This window comes from Lissotriton vulgaris, chromosome 3_1 (assembly GCF_964263255.1).
Source record: "Lissotriton vulgaris chromosome 3_1, aLisVul1.2, whole genome shotgun sequence".
NCBI classification, from domain to species: Eukaryota; Metazoa; Chordata; class Amphibia; order Caudata; family Salamandridae; genus Lissotriton; species Lissotriton vulgaris.
Genome location: NC_141689.1, coordinates 279,391,250 through 279,411,805, shown reverse-complemented (window position 1 = coordinate 279,411,805; position 20,556 = coordinate 279,391,250). Strand labels below are relative to the sequence as shown.

The window sequence follows — 20,556 nt, the reverse complement described above, 5'->3', positions numbered from 1 at the left end:
CGTAGAGCGTGTAGAACCCCCCATTAATATCGGGGCACGTTTGATCTTGTTCCACGGGGCTTTTCACATGTTGTACTGTCCCTAAAATCCTTTTTAATTTACCTGAGCAGTTAAACAGGGTGTTTCGATTTATGGATTTAAGAAACACCTTCCTTCTCACATTATCTAGGGTCAGATGAATATTCGGATGTGGTTCTATAGCGGCTATGGATTTGTTGATGGCTTCGATAATGCTTGTAATGTTTGGGTAGTAGCCGGGCGGGAAGGATGCGTGTATGCCCATGGGGTCCTGCTCCCTCTTGATGTGAAACTTGGCTTCGGCCGCTGTAAATGTATTCCATGTTCTAGGGTATTGTATTTCTGTTAGGGCAACCTCCCAGTCCCCCTTCAGGTCCACAGCCTTAGCCAATTTGACGGTGTAATTAGAAATCTGATTGCTGGGGAACATGTCCTTAGAAGCGTTGGATGGTAAGGTTATATAAAAGGGTGTAGTCTCCATCGTAGCAGCGGGTTTTAGCTCACACACCCTTCAGGGAGCTGGCCAACACCCAACTGTTAAATTTCTCAGGCCAGCCGCGCCATTTGACATATGCCTGGCTCTTAGCACCTGTACCTTGCCTTTTCAGAACCTTTTCAACCCTATACACACGGTTTGGATCATTGGGCACCTTTTGTAACTCTTCCTTGTAAAAGGATCCCGACACCGTTTCCCCATCGTAGTCCTTTAACCTGTAAATATATAGCCCTTCCTTAAGCTCCACACTTTCCACTATAAATATTTCATCACTAAAGGTCTGTTGGTAACCCTTTGTGAAGACTCCTTTCAGTTTTGAAATCCTTACATGATCACCATTTTTAAATACAGAGTTCTTCACCTTTGTCCCAAAGTTAGGACCATACAAGTTTCTCCAAACAGTTAACGAATTACTAGGTGTTACCTCTTCAGGTGCCATTTTGATGGTCCTATGATAACTAGCATTATATACAGCTAAAAAAGCCTGTAGAACATCCACGTATCTGTATGTATTGTTGGCCGTAAAATACCTCCACATCTTAGACTTTAAAGTTCTGTTAAACCTTTCTACAACCGCTGCTTTTACCTCCGTGTGTGTTACAAAATGTTGAACATTGTGCTGCTTTAATAATTTCTGAAATGACTTGTTTAAGAATTCTTTTCCTGCGTCTGTTTGTAGTTTTTGAGGAGTACGTCCTTTATCGAAGATGGCTTTAAAAGCGGCCGTGACGCTAGCTCCACTTTTATCACGCAGCGCCTCTGCGTACGCGTATTTGGACAACACATCTATGACTGTTAATATATAACAGGCGCCGTCGTTATGTTTTGCAGTATCTTGAAGGCTGATTATGTCCGCCTGCCACTGATAATCTATACACGCATTAACGATTGTAGGACGCCTCTTAAAACGTCTTCTGGCTGGTTTATGTAGTGAATACGCCTCCTCTCCTGATAACCATGTCTTCACAGCTTCTCTGCTTACCGACTTCTTGTCAGCCACAGCCCTTCTATATAGAGCGGCGCCGCTTCCAAAGCTGCCAACCCCGCTTGTATCATAATAAAGTTTTCTTAACAGGCCCTCCGACATGTTAGCAGTCATTAGAGTACAGGAAATGAAAGACGCTTGTTTTGTGCAAGAACATTTTATTAAAAAATAATGAGTATTACCAGATCACAAACAAAAAAGGGGTTTCATATCTTTTCACAGTATGCGTAGTAAGTACGGTTTAACACATATACTTTTTTGGGTGTAACATTCTACTACTTTACTTTAAATACACGCTAGCACTTAGCATTACATCAGGACTTATCTATTATAAAATAGCCTTTGTGGTGCGAGGGCCACTACTTTTCTGCTTTTTAGATACACATTACACATGCGCCTTTCTATAAGTCTTTCTATCATTTTTCTGTCACAGCACGCACAGGCGTTTGGCATGCCTCTCAGTTTTGCGCAGGGGTCGTTGGCATAGCGTATCTCCTTTACTGTTGCCATCAAGATCTTCAACATGTTAGGGTGGACAAAATTATTTTCATCACTCAGGCCGTGCACCACCCTTAGCAGCTTATACATCTTGTACGGATCAAGCAAACTACATATGTGCCGTATCATTCGGTCTCTGTATGAATCGGCTAGACACTCGTGCGCCTCCTGTTGAGGGTCCCTAATACGGTGGCCGAAACACATGTTGTAATAGTCCCGTTTGACACAAGCGCGTACAACTATAGCTGCGAAACCTTTGACACCAGCTATAGTGTCTCTGGGGAACCACGCCGTTGCTTTTACAAACTCATCGTTCTTAGAACCATCTTCACATTCCATGGGCGGAGGTGAACTCGGCTTTGTGGAACTTCCAGTCTGGTTTGCACAGCATATACAGGACAGATTCAAGCTGCGACCTTTTGCAGTCTGCCCCTGGGCCTCAGTTCTTTTCGGTGTTTCATCCTAGGTTCAAAAGACAAATATTGACACCCCGTTAGCGGTAGAAAGACAACAAACTTTCATGTAAAGGGTCTACGCCTAACATTTTTTACTTACCCACACACTTTCACCACCCTCTGCAGCGCCTCTGAAATCTTGAGAGTCGGTAACATCCATTGGGGACCCTTCATCTTCAACGCTTGTATCAGGCTGTTGCACAACTACCTTCGTAGGACTCATAGCCTTCTGAACATCCATGGTTTCATAGATGTGTGTATTAGGAGGGGGCATAGTTTCATTTTCTTTGTGCATTATGAAGTAAGTGCACCCCACTGGTTCTGCTCTCTAGAGGGTCACCAAACAAAAAAACGAAATATTAGCGTTCGATAGTTGTAGAAATAAAATACAGCCTTATGATAAATGGCTGCTCATAACATTTTGACTCACCCCCACATTTTCACCACCCTCGGCGGCGGCTCTGCCATCTTGAGAGTTGTTAATATCCTGCGATGCCCCATCAGCCGCGGTTCTGACATTTTGAGAGGCGGGAATAACATCCGATGCTCCCTCAGCTTCCACGTTTGCATCAAGCTTTTGAACAGGGACATTCTCAGGAAAAAGACTCTCGCGAAAACCCACGTCTTCATAGACGGGTGTATTAGGCGGAACTATGGTGTCTTCCGCATCCTCCGACTCCAAGAGCATGCTTTGCTCAACAGTCAAGTCGCCACTCGAACCCTCGCTAGAGCTGCTGTCGCTCTTAATCGGGGACAGCGGACACCGCCAATCCTTGAAACCAGGGGCGCCAAAGCGCTTAGCAAACCCACAGCCATAAGCAGTAACGTCGCAACCCATATCCTTAGGTTCTTCTGATTGAGCATTCTCGTCCACGACCAAAGGGCTTATGGTTCTGTAATAGCTACTGATGGGGGTCTGTGAGCCACCAACCCAGTGTTTTCTCGCAAATGGGTTGTAGCTCTTCTTTTCTGCCATGGCGCTCCTTCACGTAGTCCAGCGGTTGCTTGCTTGCTATACCAGGCTCCTGACACCGGCTTATATGTATTCTGACGGCTCCGCCACGCCTATGTCTCCAAAACAAAACTACACACCCCCCTATGACTCAGCCGCCCACCTTTTAAGGCCCGGCCCTGTTAAATTTAAGGCCAGGGTTTCCAGCCAGAGCAGTCAAATTTCCGGCCAGAAGTTTAAGACTAGGCCTGTCATAATTAAGACTAGACCCATCACTTTTTTAGGCCTCAGCCACCCACCTTTTAAGGCCCGGCCCCTGTTAAATTTAAGGCCATGGTTTCCAGCCAGAGCAGTCAAATTTTCCACACACAAGTTTAAGACTAGGCCTGTCATATTTAAGACTAGACCCATCACATTTAAGGCTAGGCCTAGTCTTAAACTCCTGGCTGGAACTGTCAAATTTAAGACCAGAGTTGAAGTGAAGGTATCACTATATACTACTTACAAGGCTCCAAGCTCCCGAAGTTGTCCTCTCGTTAACATACCTTTGCGACTTGCCCAAGAATGCTCTTATTTTTTTCTGGACTGCAGCAACCTTACTTGCTGATTCTACTTAGCTTTTAAACAGCGATAAAAGACCCCTCCTCTCTATATGGACCAATCATACACCGCCAACTGTTAGTGTCCCCTCCTCCTAACTACCCATACCATAATGAATTGTTCTCTGTCTTATTCGCCGGGCGCAACAGCTCGATCCTTCATTTCATAAACATACCCAACGATTATCTTCAACTAACAAACCGGACATTTAATCGATTGACCCGCCCTCCCTTAAGGTGTTATATATACTGCACGCTGTGCAAGTTATTCTGAATAAAAATAGACTGGTTTCATTACATACTATACATGGCAATTTGCTTAAAACAAATGCATTTGTTCACAGTTCTTCTTGTGCGAATTCATAGATTTGAAATGAAACCGTTTATCAATAATAAAGTTCCTTTTGTAAACGAAGAGATGCATCTCACATGTGTGCTGATCTCGATGCTTGACCAAGTTTTGTAATGCTCTTAAGGGTGCAACAAGTGGTTTTGGGCAGAATCCAATCATAATCATCAAAAAAGAGAGTTACTGTGCACACCGTTGTACTCCTCGTATTTGTCAAACGTTGTTGCTACATCCAATGTTTTCGCGTGCAGCCCGATTACGTGTTCCGCCCTGTGTCACGTATGCGTACAGACCTTCAAACAATCAGAACGTGTTTACGATCCGCTCAGGCGCACAGCTTCTCACGTGTGATGTAACAATTGAATGAATAAATGAAATGACAAGAAGAGGTTGGAGTACTTTGATTCATTAAGCATCTGAAAACATGGACATCAATAATAACTATTAACCCAAAGCTGTGCGCCTGGCGGATCGTAAACACGTTCCGATTGTTCCCTTGTTTAATTCTTTGCCTAGTCCAGTCTCCCATCTGTCATGTAGCGAGTCAAGTAGAAGCAAAGTATGTCACCATCCCTTTAACTAACCATTCAATGAAGTGTCGACCACTGCTTGCTGTATGGATTATTTGCATGAGGTCATGTGTCGGTGGTTCGTCAGCTGTTTTGTACCATTGGTCCTGCAGCATGCACCTTAGGTTGTTGTAGGAGAGGCAGTTGCCCTGTGGTAAGCCATACTGCTCACAGAGTTCGTCAGAGGTCAGCAGCTGTCCCTCTTGAAACAGCTTTCCCATAGGTTCCATAGAGTGCGCCACTGTCTAACAATAGCAATGGCTGTCATGTCACTCTCATGGATCAGAGTGACAAGGGTAATGGCCCGTGGGTAAGGAAATGTGTGGGCCATCAGAGTGAGGGTTCTATGAAAGCGCATGTGTGAGATTTACAGCAAGTAAGGGGATGGGTGGGCTGCGTGAACTACTGAGCAGTAGCTCCCAGTTACTCTCCAGATCAGCCACAGTCCTGTCATGGTTGCAGTATCCTCCAGACAAGTGCTGGTGGCCCGGAGGCAAAGACATTACAGCTGTGAAGCAAGATAGTATTGCTCAAAGTTTGGTACTCCGAGGATGCCTGATGTTGCTATCCAAAGAAGCTTAGCTAGTGACACCTTTCATCTGCCATTTTGCCAGATCAGTTCTCCTACAAGGGCATTTTAAGGCTCAAAAACAATGTGCAGTCTGATATATTGACAAATTACTGATGTAATAAAGTTGACATGGGAGCATCACCATTTTAGCACAGGCAATTCTACCCATCACGGATAGTGGCAGCGTCTTCCAGGAAGACACCTGACTCCTCAGGGCCACAACAGTACATGTCAAGCAAATCCCAATCACCGTGGAATATGTGTATACCCAGATATCAGAAGGTGCGCTGTTGCCATTGAATTCTGCTACCATCTAAATCCAATGCCACCATCTGGACTGTCAGATAATGCAGGAAAATGCATGATTTGAACCAGTTCACCCATAGGCCCAAAGTTTTATGGAAAGATTTGTGCACCTCTACTATGGCTGCATGATGCTTTGTAACATATTTTAGAAACAGCATGATATTGTCTGCATACAGAGAAATTTCATACACCCTGTCATCCGATGGAATGCCGTACCGTACTCCTCCCCTCCCCCGTTCAGATGGATGGAGAATTACTCTAGGGCCACAAAGGTATAGGCAAACCAGGACCTAGGTGCAATTTGATGCTGGCTATGATGCAGCGCAGATCCGACATCCCAGCCTGTTTTAACCTGGGGTTTTAATTTCTGGCTTAGTCCTTTAAGTCATAATCTACCACAAGCATACACTTCTAAAGCCCCCCAATCTCTCACAGGGTGTCAAGTAAAGGGCAATAGTAGGGTCTAGGAGATCAACCTTATGATCCTTGAAAACCACTTCTTTGTCCTGGGTACAAGAGGGAGCAGGTACAGTCCTTCAGAGCTCCTCTCAGAACATGGACAGCAGGTCCAGTCCTACTCCGATCATCTGCAGGTCCAGGAAGGATACTAAGGTGGATGCCTTGAGGTGCAACATTTATGCCAGACACTAGTTAGTGGGTGGGAATGACTTCTGAGCACAACCTAACCGATGGGGTAAACATTCCTTAGGCCAACCCAACCCACTTTGGACAGTTTGAAGATGGTATAGCCTTCTATCACACTAAACATGGCCTCCAAGGGTTTGTTGTTTGTGTTGGGTAGCGTACTATGGTATTCCTAGTGTCCTCCCACATCTAATGCTAAAATAATGTTTCAGATAGCCACTAGATCCCCAATAAACCCAGGGCTAGACGTCTGGTAGGATACATCAGAGTCCTTCAACATCCAGCCAGTAAATCCACGAGAATTGCTTGCCATCTTTTTATTTCTCCTTCCAAGTTTTCCCCAGATGTTGCATGTGAACCCAGCAGACCTGTCAAGCAGGATTTGACACTCAAGCAGAACTTGATACTATAGAGTCAAAAAGAATGCCCACAGCCCCACCCTGCATATTCTGTGCATTTTCAGCAGTCATTTCTGCTGATTAAGGCAGTTCCTAGGAGGCATTTCACACCTGTTCACACCTATTTGAGGCTAATTACTGGCTGGCAGAGGCTGATGGTAATTAGCCTTCTGACAGTTCAGACAGTTGAAGAATAACTTTCTAAAGTTATACTTCCTCAATATTTATTGAAAATACAACTTCACCATTGCATTGGATTTTTAATAACTATTAAAATAGTCCTTTAATTATTTTTCTAGTTGATCCCTTTGCCAAGATACAGTATTATTGTAATTTGTATTCTGGTTTTCTATACAGGGCACTGTAAGGACATGTTAACATTGTATTGTATTGCAACATTTATGTAACGCTTACAACCCCTATGTGGGATGCTGAAGCACTTGCCTACATGGGTGTAGGGCACGTGATTGGAAGGATAGTATCTTTGTTTTGCTCCGACACGGGAAGTGTTTCCATGTTGTGCATGATGACTACTGCTTTGCAGTTATTGTGTTATGGGAGGCAACACTTAGCAGTGTAATGAGTGAGAGACATGCACACAGTTTATGGCTTTCCATTAGCTGGCAGCTTTGAGCATCTCTGCCGATTCCCTTATGATTTTCTTATTTTTGTGTTCCTCTAAGCGGGTTACTGCACTGGGTTGTCCATTTTGAGATATCTTGTTTATGGTTTATAGTCCTGAGCAGGCATAGGTTGGGAGGACATGGCTCAGAGATCTTCTGGGATGAAATTTATTACTGTAATCTCATATCTCAATCAATCAATCAATCAGAATTAGTAGAGCGCTGCTTCTTCACCCATGAGGGTCTTGAGGCGCTGACAGATCATGCTACTTGTTCGCCTATTGGTTAAACATTCAGGTCTTGAGGTCCTTCCGGAAATGCTGGAGTGATGGTGAGGATCGGAAGTGCAGGGGAGGTTGTTCCAGGTTTTGGCCATCAAATGGGATAAGGATCGGCCTCCGAAGTTTGTCTGGCAGATGTAATGCGTGGCAGCTGGGCGAGGGATCTGGATTCTAGTTTCCTGGTGGTCTGGTGAAAAGTCACACGTTTGTTGAGGTACGCAGGCCCTTCATTTTGTAGTGCCTTGAATGCGTGGGTGAGTGGCTTGTACTGGAATCTCTTCATGACTGGTAGCCAGTAAAGTTTCTTGAGGTGAGGGGCTATGTACATCTGTCTGGGAAGGTCGAGGATGAGCCTGGCCACTGTATTCTGGATCGTCTGGAGTGTGTTAATGAGTAGAAAAAGTTGATATCTTATTGCCATTATGAGATGCCAAAAACAGTCTTTGTATGTGGGTAGTTGGAACCTCAGTGGCGAACTAAATTATAGTCATCCATTGGCCAGGAGCATGTGGCAGGTCTCTTCAATTATTCCATGACTGTTAAGTTGGCAATGGGTGGGTTATTGCTTTGGATTGGTACTATTCTGGGTGATGGACATGACTCATAACAATGTTGTCTTATGAAAGTGTGGTATAATCAAGCATTATAAAGGAATTATAAAGCAGTCTGTATGGACTACACTTCTTCACTGCTCAACTGCTAAGTGTAGTGTAAATAGTAATATTATGAGGCAGAAGAGTTATATATGGTATTATATTATTTTTGGTTATTGTTGGTTATTGGAATCAGTCTTGCGCTGTTATGAAATCATATTTAAACAAATAGGGCAACCCAATAGTCCAGCAGCCAGCGGGAAACTGAGTAAAAATTCTCATAACAAAACTTTCCTGGAGGAATTGCTTCCAGTATAATTATAGTCTTGCTGGTATACTAATCCAACACTCTACTTTATGTCAGCCCACGAAAAATGTTTACATAAAATAAACGAGGTGCTACTCAGGCGTACAGATCAAAATCTTTCATTTACTTTTTCTTCTATCATTTCTCTTTCTCAAACATACAAAAATAATTAGTTACATCAATATTATACAATCCGGATTCATGTTACAAAGTTCTACAATATCACTGCAGACCCCTACTGATCAAATCAAACAGTTACATGATAATTCAAAAATGGTCAGTGGGTAATGGTATATCTTCCTAAAAACAGTCCAATAATGTCTCTTCCTGATTAATCCAACATTCTTACTGACTGATTTCTTCTTTTTAAATGTTGTTAGAGAGGAAGAAACATGGACGTTTCGTTCTCTCAAGGCCAAACAGTCCGCAAGACCATCATCAGGACACAGACGATAAACCAAAATGAAGAATCCCCTGAATAATGAAACACAAAATTGTGGGTGCAATGTGTTTGATAGTCACTATTTATGGTGCTGAGGAGTCACATTGTGAGTAAATGTTCCAAGTGTTTTCAATTGTTTTGTCTGGCGTTTATGGATTGTTCTTTCTTGTTTTGTTTTATTATATTATTAAGAGGATTGTCCATTTTAGCTTATCTTCACTGTGTTCTGATGATGGTCTTGCGGACTGTTTGGCCTTGAGAGACTGAGATTTCAACGCATCTTTCTCTCTAACAACATTAAAAGAGAAAATCCATTCATATGTCTGTATAAATATTGGACTGTTAATGCATATACTTTGTTAGGAGGATATACCGTTCCTCACTGACCATTTTTGATTGATCATTCAACTGTTTGGTTTGATCAGTGGGGGTTGGTAGTGTAACATGAACCCTGATTGTATATTATTGATGTAATACATAATTTGTGTATGTTTGAAAAAAGAAAAACGTTAGGGAAAAAAGAGTCAGTATGCCTGAGTATAATCCTCATCTGCACAATAGAAACTGCAGCCCCACTCTTTTTACCTAACCTTCAGTCCTCAGGGAAAGAAGTAAGCAGCAGTCCTATCCTAAAAAGGCTCTAATTAAATTTTTAAGGGGCAGCCTGTCTCCATATTTTTCACTTCAGTGGCTGGTCTGGTGCCCTATCTCTCTTCTCTGCTCTCTGTGCAGAGTTCTGCACCCCTCCTTCTTTCCCCTCACGCAGTGTACCCTTTGTGTATGTTCTGCTCTGTCCTACTTCTAAATACTATACACCCTGCTTTCTGGGCTACAAGGCTTACCATGAGGTGACTTATAAATATTTGAAAATAAGTTTCATACTTGGCAGAAAGGGTTTATTTTGTTATGTTGCACTGCATGTTTTGCACTGTTACAGTCAAACTATAGTAGTAAGCCTGGAGCCATGTTTGCCCAGTCAGTATAGTGGATAGCACAATAGTTGTTGCAGTCCAGTAGTGGCATTTGACTTTCAGGCCCTTAGGTGCACTGGTACCATTTTCTAGTGAATTGTACGCAAGTTTAATATACCATTTAGCAGTATGCCAATTTGACTATGTTTAGGGTGGGAGCACAAACACTTTACAATTGATTGTCAGGGTTAAAATGTGCAGAGTTCTAATGCCAGCAAATATATATGGTCTAAACAAACAATAATAATTTATTTTGACTATGCAGAACAGGTGGATTTCCTACATCCTTGAACACTGCTTACACATCATGCACACATGGATGTCCAACGCCAACCCACAAAGACAGTATTCCTGTTATTTGCAAAGGACAATAAACAAAATACAGTACAAACCTGGCTTAATGCCATGAACATTGACCGTTTTCAACTGAAGCTTTCACCAAATGCCCAATCACTTGGATTTACCATGAACACCAAGTTCACCCTTAAGGAACACACTGGCAAAAAAGCAGCCTAGTACCAACTCTCTCTTCTGAAGAAACTCAAACCATTTCTCCCCGAAAGTAACTTTAAAACTGCTGTTCAAGCACTCGAGCTCTCTTGTTTGGATGCTGGAAATGCCTACTCCATGACCCCACAGAGTCCACATTAGCACCCTTAAGGGAATTCTACAAGCCACAGCACATTTCACACAGGGCCTGAAGAAATATGATCACATCACTAATCCTGATGGAACTCTGTTGGCTCCCCTTGCTGGACATCACCATCTTCAAAACCAGCTGCATCATTGGTAAAGGTATAACAACCAGCACCCACAATAGACTTGCAGAAAAGCTCACCATCTCTAGTGGATCTATCTGTCTGTCTGTCTGTCTGTCTGTCTACTTATTTCCACTATGAACGGATCCCACAGTTAGTGGTGTATGTACACAACACCTACATGAAGCCTACGCAGAAGGGCAGATTTAGAAAAGAGCAATTATTGATTGCTTAATTGCTGTGCCTTCAGCTGACTGATTCCTTAAACTAAACATACCAATTGATTCAATGGTTGACTTTATTCATCATATTGGCATTGTTGTTGTGTAAATCTGTGAAGAGTTCCAACTCTCAAGGTTATGACATTTAAATAAAAACACTTGAGCTTGGTAAAATATAAAGTGTCCAAGGTGTTTATTGAACAAATGGGGCACAGCTACAGTGTCTCTTTGCAGGAGCAAGAAACATTTCGCTCTATTGGTGCAAATGGCCTCATAGGGCAGATGGTGTCCTGCTGCTCTATGTCACCAACAAGATTTTGCTCCCTTGAAACTGCACCATCCCCTCTTACCTGGTTGCCACATGATGTCTGGAGGATCTGATGATCTTCTGCCGATCCAACCCACTCGTTTTCTGAGTCTAGGAAATCACAATAAGGCAGTCGATACTTTTACCCATGCTGCACAGCAAATCTTGTTGAGTTCATAACATTTGTAGAATGCAAGGATAAAAAGATGTATCTTCCATGTCTGAATAATATATTTAATAAAGTATCTAACTGATCATATATTCTTAGTAGATTAAGATTTGGAAAAGTAACCGTACTTTAGCTCCAACAACTGCATGAAAAAGACAAAAGATTAAAAGTTAAATGTACATATATTTATTAAGCATAATCCCTCAACCTAGACCCATGCCTTTCCTAACACAAGACATAGTGTCAGGAATCCAGGTAGGAGGATCGCAGGGCAGACAAGGGGTGCTGGACCCCAGTTATAGCACCTGGCTTCTTTTGTCATTTTTTGTGTGGGGTACCCTATACTGCAGACCCTCAGTACTCCTTTTTAGCACTTGACACTCAGGGTAATGAAGCAGGCCAGTCCACAAATGGTCAGAAGCTGAAAGCAAGACTCTCCAGACGGAGGATGTCAGAAGACTTCATACTCACCTCATAGCCATTGTTGAGATGCTATTCTGGAGAAAGTGAAGGCAACATTTCTCGATGATGTATCATCCAGTGGGGGTTCCTTTAGGCGTCATCTCCCCAAACTGTTGTTTTGCCCTATTAATTGCTTGCTGCCAATGGTAAAAGGTTCAAACTATCTACTTTGTCCAGTCCAGTATGAACCTCATCATTCCCTTTTCGACTTCTTCCCTTAAGATTCCTCTAACAGTTGCACACCAGCAAGTCCAGAATCCCGAAAACCCTATGCCACCCACATAACGTATTAGGTGCATTGATCAGAAGTCATGCCTAAAAGTTGAGTTAAAGTGTCAACATCATCATTAAAGAACAACTTATTAAACCCTGAACTCAAGATAATCAATATAAAAACAACACAGGGTAGTCCCACATTTCAAAACCAGTAGACAGTATTTGGCATGATTTACTGTGATCAATGTTTGTACCAATATAGCTTTTAATTTTCAACATAATGCAGTAAATGAGTCTTTCTTGCATCCTTAACCTTGATGTAAAGCAGCCACAGGACCGAATAGCAAAGGTCTGTGTACTCCAGAGCCATAAACCTAAGTCCATTCACCAGGATTGCTTAAAATGTGAGCCAAACACTCCTAGGATAATGCTTGTTGTGACCAAGAATAATTATGCTACCACCGGAAAACTTTCATGTGGTTCACTGTTTCTCTTTGCAGCCTTCAAAAAGGGTCAGGACACCTCTATGATACTTTTGGGGGTGTTCCTGCCCTCCCTTGTCGGGAGTGAGGCCATCAGGCAGTGCAAGCCTATGCAGCACAGCTGGCTTTGCTCCCTCCCTGGCACACTCTTCACTGGCGTGGAAGGGGAGAGCAAGGTGCAAATTCTTGTTCCTGCCCGCCAGTAATTCTTATAAGTAGGAAACCAGCTGTTATGTGCTTCCCGCTGATTTGAGCATAGAGAGCGGGGGAAGGAACACAGTGACTGCACCTGGGCTCTCTCTCTCCCCACGAGAAAGCACAGAAAGAAAGGGAGTGGTGCACTTCCAAGTGGATTTTCCCTGAGGCACAGTTGTATGCAACAGTATCTGAAAAAAAGCCTTCTGCCCCCAAGGCATGGGTTCCATCCAGGGGGTGCAAGATAACAAATACTGATTGTTTTGGCCTGGTTGCATGGACTTACACAACATCTTCTGTGTTTTGCTGCTGGTGGTGTGCTCCAGTCACCTGAATTGCCAGTTACAGGTTTTCAGGGCTCAAATTTGGTGATCTTTTTGGAGCTTGTTCGAACCTGTTCTGCCCCGTTTAGCGCCTCAGCCTGCTTTTTTGAGTTTTCTTTGCAGGTCTACTACCCACTCCCCCTCCAACAGCAGGGAAATGAACAGAGCTTTGGGTCTGTAATTCTGTCTGACCTCCTGATAATCTCATTGACCTGGAGTCTTCCTCAGCAGCAGCCCTGAAAACAGGTTAGACCCTCTGCCTGCTCTCCTCAAGTCTCAAGACCTCCTGCCCACTTGCAAGGTGCCTGTTTGTCCAGCAGTACTCAAGGGATCCCCTCTATGGGTCATTACATAAGACCAATCCACAGACTTTCCATGGGAACCATTGCCTCTGGAGTCTCCAGGTCAATGATCCCGGAAACACATGTCCAACAGAGTCTAACCCAATATAAGTCAAAGGTATCCCACCACTCTAGGCATGCGTCCATCCACACAGGGTCCATCCTTCTTGAATTCTTCTGGTTCTTGTGCCTCTTAGACTTATTCCCTTGTGCAGAGGTTTAAATGTGGAGCTGGAAAGTTTTAGAAGGTGAGATTCTCTGCCCAGTCCAACAATGCCATATCATTGCTCCAGACCTGATCCATCCCCCAAACATCATTTTGGGATTTTTCAAAATCATTAATTCCAGCTTTGGTCAGTCACAACTCCTCCAGAGCCTTTAGCTCTGTCTGAGTATCTGTGGGTGCTGCCAGCAGTCTGGCGGCCCCCTTTTGTTTCTCTGGGAAGGTAGTAGCCAAGCCTGTCCATGAGTAGGGTTAATTAGCCGTTACAGATGTATCACTCATTCTCTTCCTCTTCCAGGAGCAGGCTAATCCACAGGAAGTGAGCCTATTGTTTAAAAAAGCCATAGATCTATCTGCAGGATAGCAGAGTTATTAACTTGGCTAATGAGCATATCTCAAAGTCTGAATTTTATAAGGGGCAAACTCAGGAAAAAACTGCAATACCCCAAGTACATGAATATGTGTAGATATGCCAAAATTATTATTATATTCACACTTGAGACCTTTGTTAACACTTTCGGCGCTCATGACGAGCTGAGCTCATCATGAGGCACAGTGGAGCTGTGCTCATGACGAGCTGAGCTCGTCATAACTGCCGCGAAACGCCCACTTAGGGATAATTCCCCTCCTGTGCGGGGCGTTCCATTGAGTGGGCGGAGTCATGACTAGCTGAGCTCGTCACGAGCACGCGGCGCCGCGTGTGGCCCCACTCCCCCCGCACTGCGGGGTAATTAGCCCAGCGAGGAAGGGGTTAATCAATAGAAAGAGTCAGTAATATTTTCTCTAGGGTGAGCCAATGTCAAATTGATATTTTGCCACAGCTTTCACAAACAGCACTGTCACCTCAAAAAGTGTTATAGACCTGAGACGTTGATGATGCAGGTCTAACACACCCCCTGCATCTGCATCTGGAATATCTTGAAGGGACACAATCCTGGACATTTTCTTCACATGAGAGCACTCAGCTTCAGTGCCCCAACCTCAATGCACTGCAACTAACAGGCACTTCTGTGTGCATATTGGGCAACCTCTGTACTTGCTCCGGCTATCTTCATGTTGCTCAGCAGTTGACTCTGTTTTGCTGGGGTTTTCTGTTTCCCTTTCAATGGTGTCCACCATTCAGGTTGTTGCCAGCACCAACCACTCCGTGAGGGCTGGCTTACACTCACCACACACACATCCAGCACAGGCGTTACTGTGCATGTGGCCCTGCCAAAAAAGGGGACGGGTGCACGTGCCCGTAGCCAGTTCCACATACTATCTGCTTGTGTCCCTGTGGTCTTGTTGTATGCATAAGGGCCCTGGGCCCTACGGCATTACATTGTGCCGTGTATAGCGGACGCAGACATGTCACCGCAGGTATCGGATTCAGCCTTGGACATGTAGCTTTTTCGTCACCAACTCAATACATAAGAGGAGTGGACTGGGCCGTTGTACGCAGAGTCAACGTTGGCGTGTGACTGATATTTGCCTGCTCCTGGGCGTGGTTCTGTGCAGGGAATGTTTTATTTATTTATTTTAAAGGTTTTATATAGCGCTGGCTAGACCCGGAGGTATCAGAGCACTTTACAAGAGGATCAGATCATAGTTACAGGTTACATCGTTACAACGGTTACACAGTTATTAGAGCATGGCAACATAGTTACTTGTAAGGTCGAGATAAACAATAAGCACAAATACGTAAGGGGAAAAGCAGGCAAGGGGAAAGATTCGGGGAGGGAGCTAGGGAAGTAGACAGGTAATGATGGTGGGAAAGAGGAGGGGAGGGTGAAGGACACCGCATGGAAAGAGGAGGGGAAGGGCGACAGGGACACAAACCAGTAGACGAGTCAAAGCAATGTCCAAAGTCCAGTAAGCTGTGATCCCATAGGAAGTGATATCACTTCCCTATCTCTGTTGCAGGAGGCTCCCTTTACGCAGTGGACTCTCTCAGAGAGGTCTCGGAGACTCCAAGGCCTACATACTGGATCTTTCACAAAAAAGGGGAGAGGGAGTGCTTTGGCAAGGTGTGCCATACCATTCCTCAGCTGTGAATGGCTCCCTTGGTGCAGTGGACTTTCTCAGCGGGTTCGCTGAGACTCCAGAGTGGATCTTTCCCCAACAAGGGGAGAAGGTGTGCTTAGTCAAAGGGCACAAAGGACAGGGGGCTAGGCAGACTAGCGAGTACGGTGAGAGATACAGAGGGGATATAGGAGCTAGGAGCTAGGGAGGTAGACAAAGAGAGAAAGAGTACTAAATAGGAACAAATTTAAATAATGAGTTATTATATAGTGCTGGCTAGACCCGAAGGAATCAGAGCGCTTTACATGAGGAACAATAATGTTGCAATTTACATCAGTTAAAAGTTACATAAGTATAAAGAAAAGCATTTAAAGAACATAGGGGACAAGGTGAATGGAGCAAGAAAGGGTAAGGGGATAGGGTAAAGGGGTAGGACGTAGAGACGAGGGAAAAATCTGCCCAAGGTCTGGCTGGGTAGGTGACGGCAGGGTGGGTAGTCCACAACCCATCTCCTCTTTAGCTATATGGTAGCTCCACTGGCCATCAGCCAAATCGCTAGGTCTCCACAGTCTGGGGTAAGTTCCGCAGGTTCCAAGTCCTGATGTGTAGGCAGGTTAGAAGATAGGTTCAAGGTCTGGTCAATGTCCAATTGTTGTCCCAGGGAAGTAAAACAATGTGTAGGGGACCACTATGGAAGCCATCTTGAGGTCAGGCAGGGGACTGTACTGTAGACTGGTACAATAGTGGCCATCCTAAGGTTAGGCATCTGGCAGTTAAAGTCAATATCCAGGACAGCGGCTGCCAGAGAAAAACAAATCCAACGTGCACACACCATCACACGCACACACATGCACAAGCAAATGTGAGCAAACACTCTCATATGCGCATTGACGTGCACACACAAGCACATAGACAGAAAACATCCAAGAACACAAGCACACATAAAATCCCATGTTCTAATATAAAAACACCCAAATACATGCACACGCAAACACCATCACATGCACAGACATGCACAAGCACACACACGTGCGCTCCCACTCGCTTACACACAGACACACACACACAAGCACACATACAGAAACTATCAAAAACACAAGCACACATACAATCACATGCTCCAGAACAAAAATACCCAAGGCCGTACACACAAATACATGCACACACACACCATCACACGCACAGACAAGCAAACACATGTGCGCACACTCTCATAACCAAACAGACGGCGCACACAAGCATGTATACAGAAACCTCCACACGCACAAGCACACATACAATCCCATGCTCTAATACAAAAACACTCATATACATGCACACACCATCACAGGCACAGACATAAGCACACATACATAAACATCGGCGTGCACAAACATAAGCACACATAGAATCACATGCTCTAACACAAAAACACACTAATACATGTCCACACCATCACACGCACAGACATGCACAAGCACACACAAATGTGAACATAGACTTTCAAACATGCACAGGCTCATACACACACATGCATCCGCACACACCCCCTCATACATGCACAGACACACACACACAAAAGCACATGCGAAGTGTACATGCGAATAAAAGGTATAATCTCTGGTCTGAGAGTATAATGTACGCCAAGCGTCTCTAAGGCCCAGGTCATGGACCTTCTGTTTGAGATCCGCAGAAAAGGAGCTCGTTCCTGTTCTGTGTGATTGGGAGCTATTGAGATCAGATTGCCAAGTGAGATTAAAATCCCCTAACAGGATTATTGGGCCGTCCGCAAACCCACTTATTTTATCTAGTAATGTAGCTACGTAGGCTGCCTGGCCTAATTTGGTGCATATGTTGCAATAAAGGTGCATAATCTACCCCGTTGGGCGCCCTTGACCATAATTATCCTACCCTTCATATCTGTCTGGTAATCCACCGGCTGGAATTTTGTTGAGCTGTGAAATAGGAGTGCGACACCTCAGAGCCTAGTGAGTGCCGAGGATCTGCATATAAGAGGGTATTGTTTGTATCGAAGTCTCGATTCTTCAGCCCTTTGGAGATGGGTTTCCGTTATGTCAAAGTGGCGATCTAAGAGATAGTTCCAGACTTTTTGTCATTTTTGGGGCGAATTAAGGCCTCTAACTTTCCACGATCCTATAGAGAGTGTTATTTTCCCTTTGGTGCCTCCTCCCCTGTGTTCTTATTCCCCACCTCTGAAGTTGTGTCCCCAACCCCAGCGACCTTTATCTGAGAACCAGCCTGTCTAGCCTTGTGTGATATGCATTACCTGACTAGATCATGTCTATGATTAGGATTCCGGAAAAGCTGCCACCATATGCATAACCCACCCCCTCCCACCAGAAAGAAAAGAGAAATACATCCCAACATTACCAACAGCAACGTGTGCCGAAGTGCTAGTTAATCTCTAACTGGGGGCAGGTCTACCCTCCTGGGCATGTTGGTGGATGGCGAAACCGGAAGTCCCATCCACGCCTATCCTGAGTGTTCAAAAAGAAAAGCAACCACCGGCATAGTAAGACCACCAATGCATAACTAGGTCCTTTTGTTCGGGTCCCTCCCTGGTGGGTCCGTAGTCTGTAGATCATGGGAGGCCCTCTCCCACGCATGTCTATCTGTAATTCTGAATATTATGGGATCCTGAACGATATGTGTCTATATTCCAAAGGTTCTCATACAGGTCATCACTTGTGACCCCCTCTTGGGCTCACAGACCAGTGAGATGCATTCCTGGTGTCTCAGTCCGTCTCTTTAGAGTGTCCCAGCGTGGTCTTGTGAATCTTCATGTGTCTCTATGGCAGTGTGGGTCTCCGTTGTGGGGTGTAGGTCATCCCGAAGAGCATTAGACACCCACGTATGTGATCTTGTGTGCCTTCCATGTGTTCAGACCCAACCCGCACCTGTTCGGCCATCTCCTTTTGGCGTTCTGACACCTGGCATTGGGATGCCATGTGTGGGTCAGTGAGGTGTTGGGAGCTAGTCTTGCTTGCGGGTGCTTTCTGCTGTGTGGTCTGTTGCAGGGGCTGTGTTCTCCTCTTTGTAGCTTGGCTGCCCTGGTCCTAGTTGTGGGTTGCATGGGATGTCTATGGACTGTTGTAGGGGGTCAGTGTTGTAGGTGTGGTGGTCTGCTCCGGCATCACTGATGAGTAGTCTTCTCTGCTCTACAGGAGGTGTTGAGTGTCCCTCTGCAGTGTGAAGGGTGGATACATGTTGACATGTATGTTGACAAATTGTTCTTGTTTACATACAGACTGTATGACAATGTACATTGCGACTGTTTGGGAGGAGCTGGATTTAGATGCGAGCAGTGGACATTTGGACTACATGATCTATGTGAGGTTGTACACGTACATTTCCATTTCACAGTTTCCAGCAGTGTCAGGTTTGCGCATTGTGCCACAATGTCGTCAATGTGGATGTGCTGTGATTGCTATGTGTGTGTGCTGCAGTGTGCCACGGGGATCAGGGACATGATCCTGGATAATTGTGGGTGTACAGTGTGCTACACATCGTTGTGCATGTGTGCTAGTGTACCCATCTTCCCCTCTCCCTCCAGTCCCTGGTCGTTACTTACATTGTTGTTGTTACGTCAAGTCCTCCCGAGCTGTGTCCGAACTCCCGACTCTTTGCACCGTCTCCACACTGATGACTGTGGCCTCCATTTCCTCCAGCTCCTCCTGAGGCTCAGGCCTCCCACCTCTTGTCGCCGTTGCTGCCTTCCTGTTGGCAGCGGCTTTGTGCCTGGTTTAGGTTTTCACATCATGCCAGCGCCTCTTGACCTCCTCCATTGGCCTCCTTGACACTCCGACTGCATTCACGGTAGTCCAATTGTGGGTTGTTCGATGATAGTGTTCTGTCGCATACGTGATGCAAATCTATTTTTCCTGTGGACTGCACCCCGTCTTCCTCTCCCTCTTCTCCTGGCCTTCCCCGATCCCGTTGATCCTTGCTGGTGGTCTGTGGGGCTTGTGGGGTTGGAGTAGGCCTCTGCGCTCGGTTAGGGTGCACCCATGTTGCTACGCACCTTGGATTGTTTCTGGTGTGTTGTTTTTGTAGCTTTTATAGTGCATTTTCCCTCCAGACGTGTGGGATTTGCAGGCCTGCCGCTGGGTTTTGCTGCTTTTTGTAACTTGATTGGCTTCATTGCAACTTTTATTGCATTCGTGCTTTACATTTTTGCAGCATGGCGTTGATTTTAACGCAGTCATTTGGCCCGTTATCTGGAGACTATTGCATGGTACCACCATGTTGTGAATCCTTAGTTAACGAGGCGTAGTTTTCCCACGATAGACTGCGATGTTGAGAGTTACGTTAAATTACTTTTGCGATGGTTATCACACATTCTTGTGAATATGCCCCATAGTGCCTTAAATGAGATCGGTCTGCTAATTCACAGCCAGTGCAGATCTTTACGACCTGCAGTGATAGGACGTCATCTGGGGATGTTCAATAAGAGATGAGACGCCGAGTCTGTATTATCAGTATGCATCTTAAAAGCAACTGCGAGGTGAGAGGTGACAATGACCTGGAATGCAGTTTTCTGGGCCTATTAAAGAAGAAATTACAGAACTTTCTTTAAACATCTCAGGATCACAAAGCAGCAGGATGAGAGTCTTGACTTGATGGATAAAAAGTACTCCAGCAAAAGTCCTAAGTTTTTCACTTTCAGCTTGGGAGGGGAGAAGATATCAGGGTGTTAGGCCACGAGGCAATGGACCTTATGTTAGGTTGGTTTCCCACCACCATCATCTAAGTCTTATCACCATTCAGCTTGAGGAAATTAAGGTCCATTTACTCAAAGAC

General features: G+C 44.8%; 1 protein-coding gene across 1 annotated transcript; it reads right to left on the bottom strand.

The window, feature by feature from the left end:
- Positions 1–1,710: 1,710 nt before the first annotated feature.
- Positions 1,711–3,428, bottom strand: LOC147726322 (uncharacterized). The gene is made up of 3 exons (XM_086963454.1): positions 2,883–3,428; positions 2,553–2,780; positions 1,711–2,459 (listed from the first exon to the last, which is right to left on the bottom strand). Exons 1-3 carry the CDS (start codon positions 3,426–3,428, stop codon positions 1,821–1,823), a joined length of 1,413 nt encoding a protein of 470 aa, XP_086819580.1. The 3' UTR covers positions 1,711–1,820.
- Positions 3,429–20,556: the final 17,128 nt, after the last annotated feature.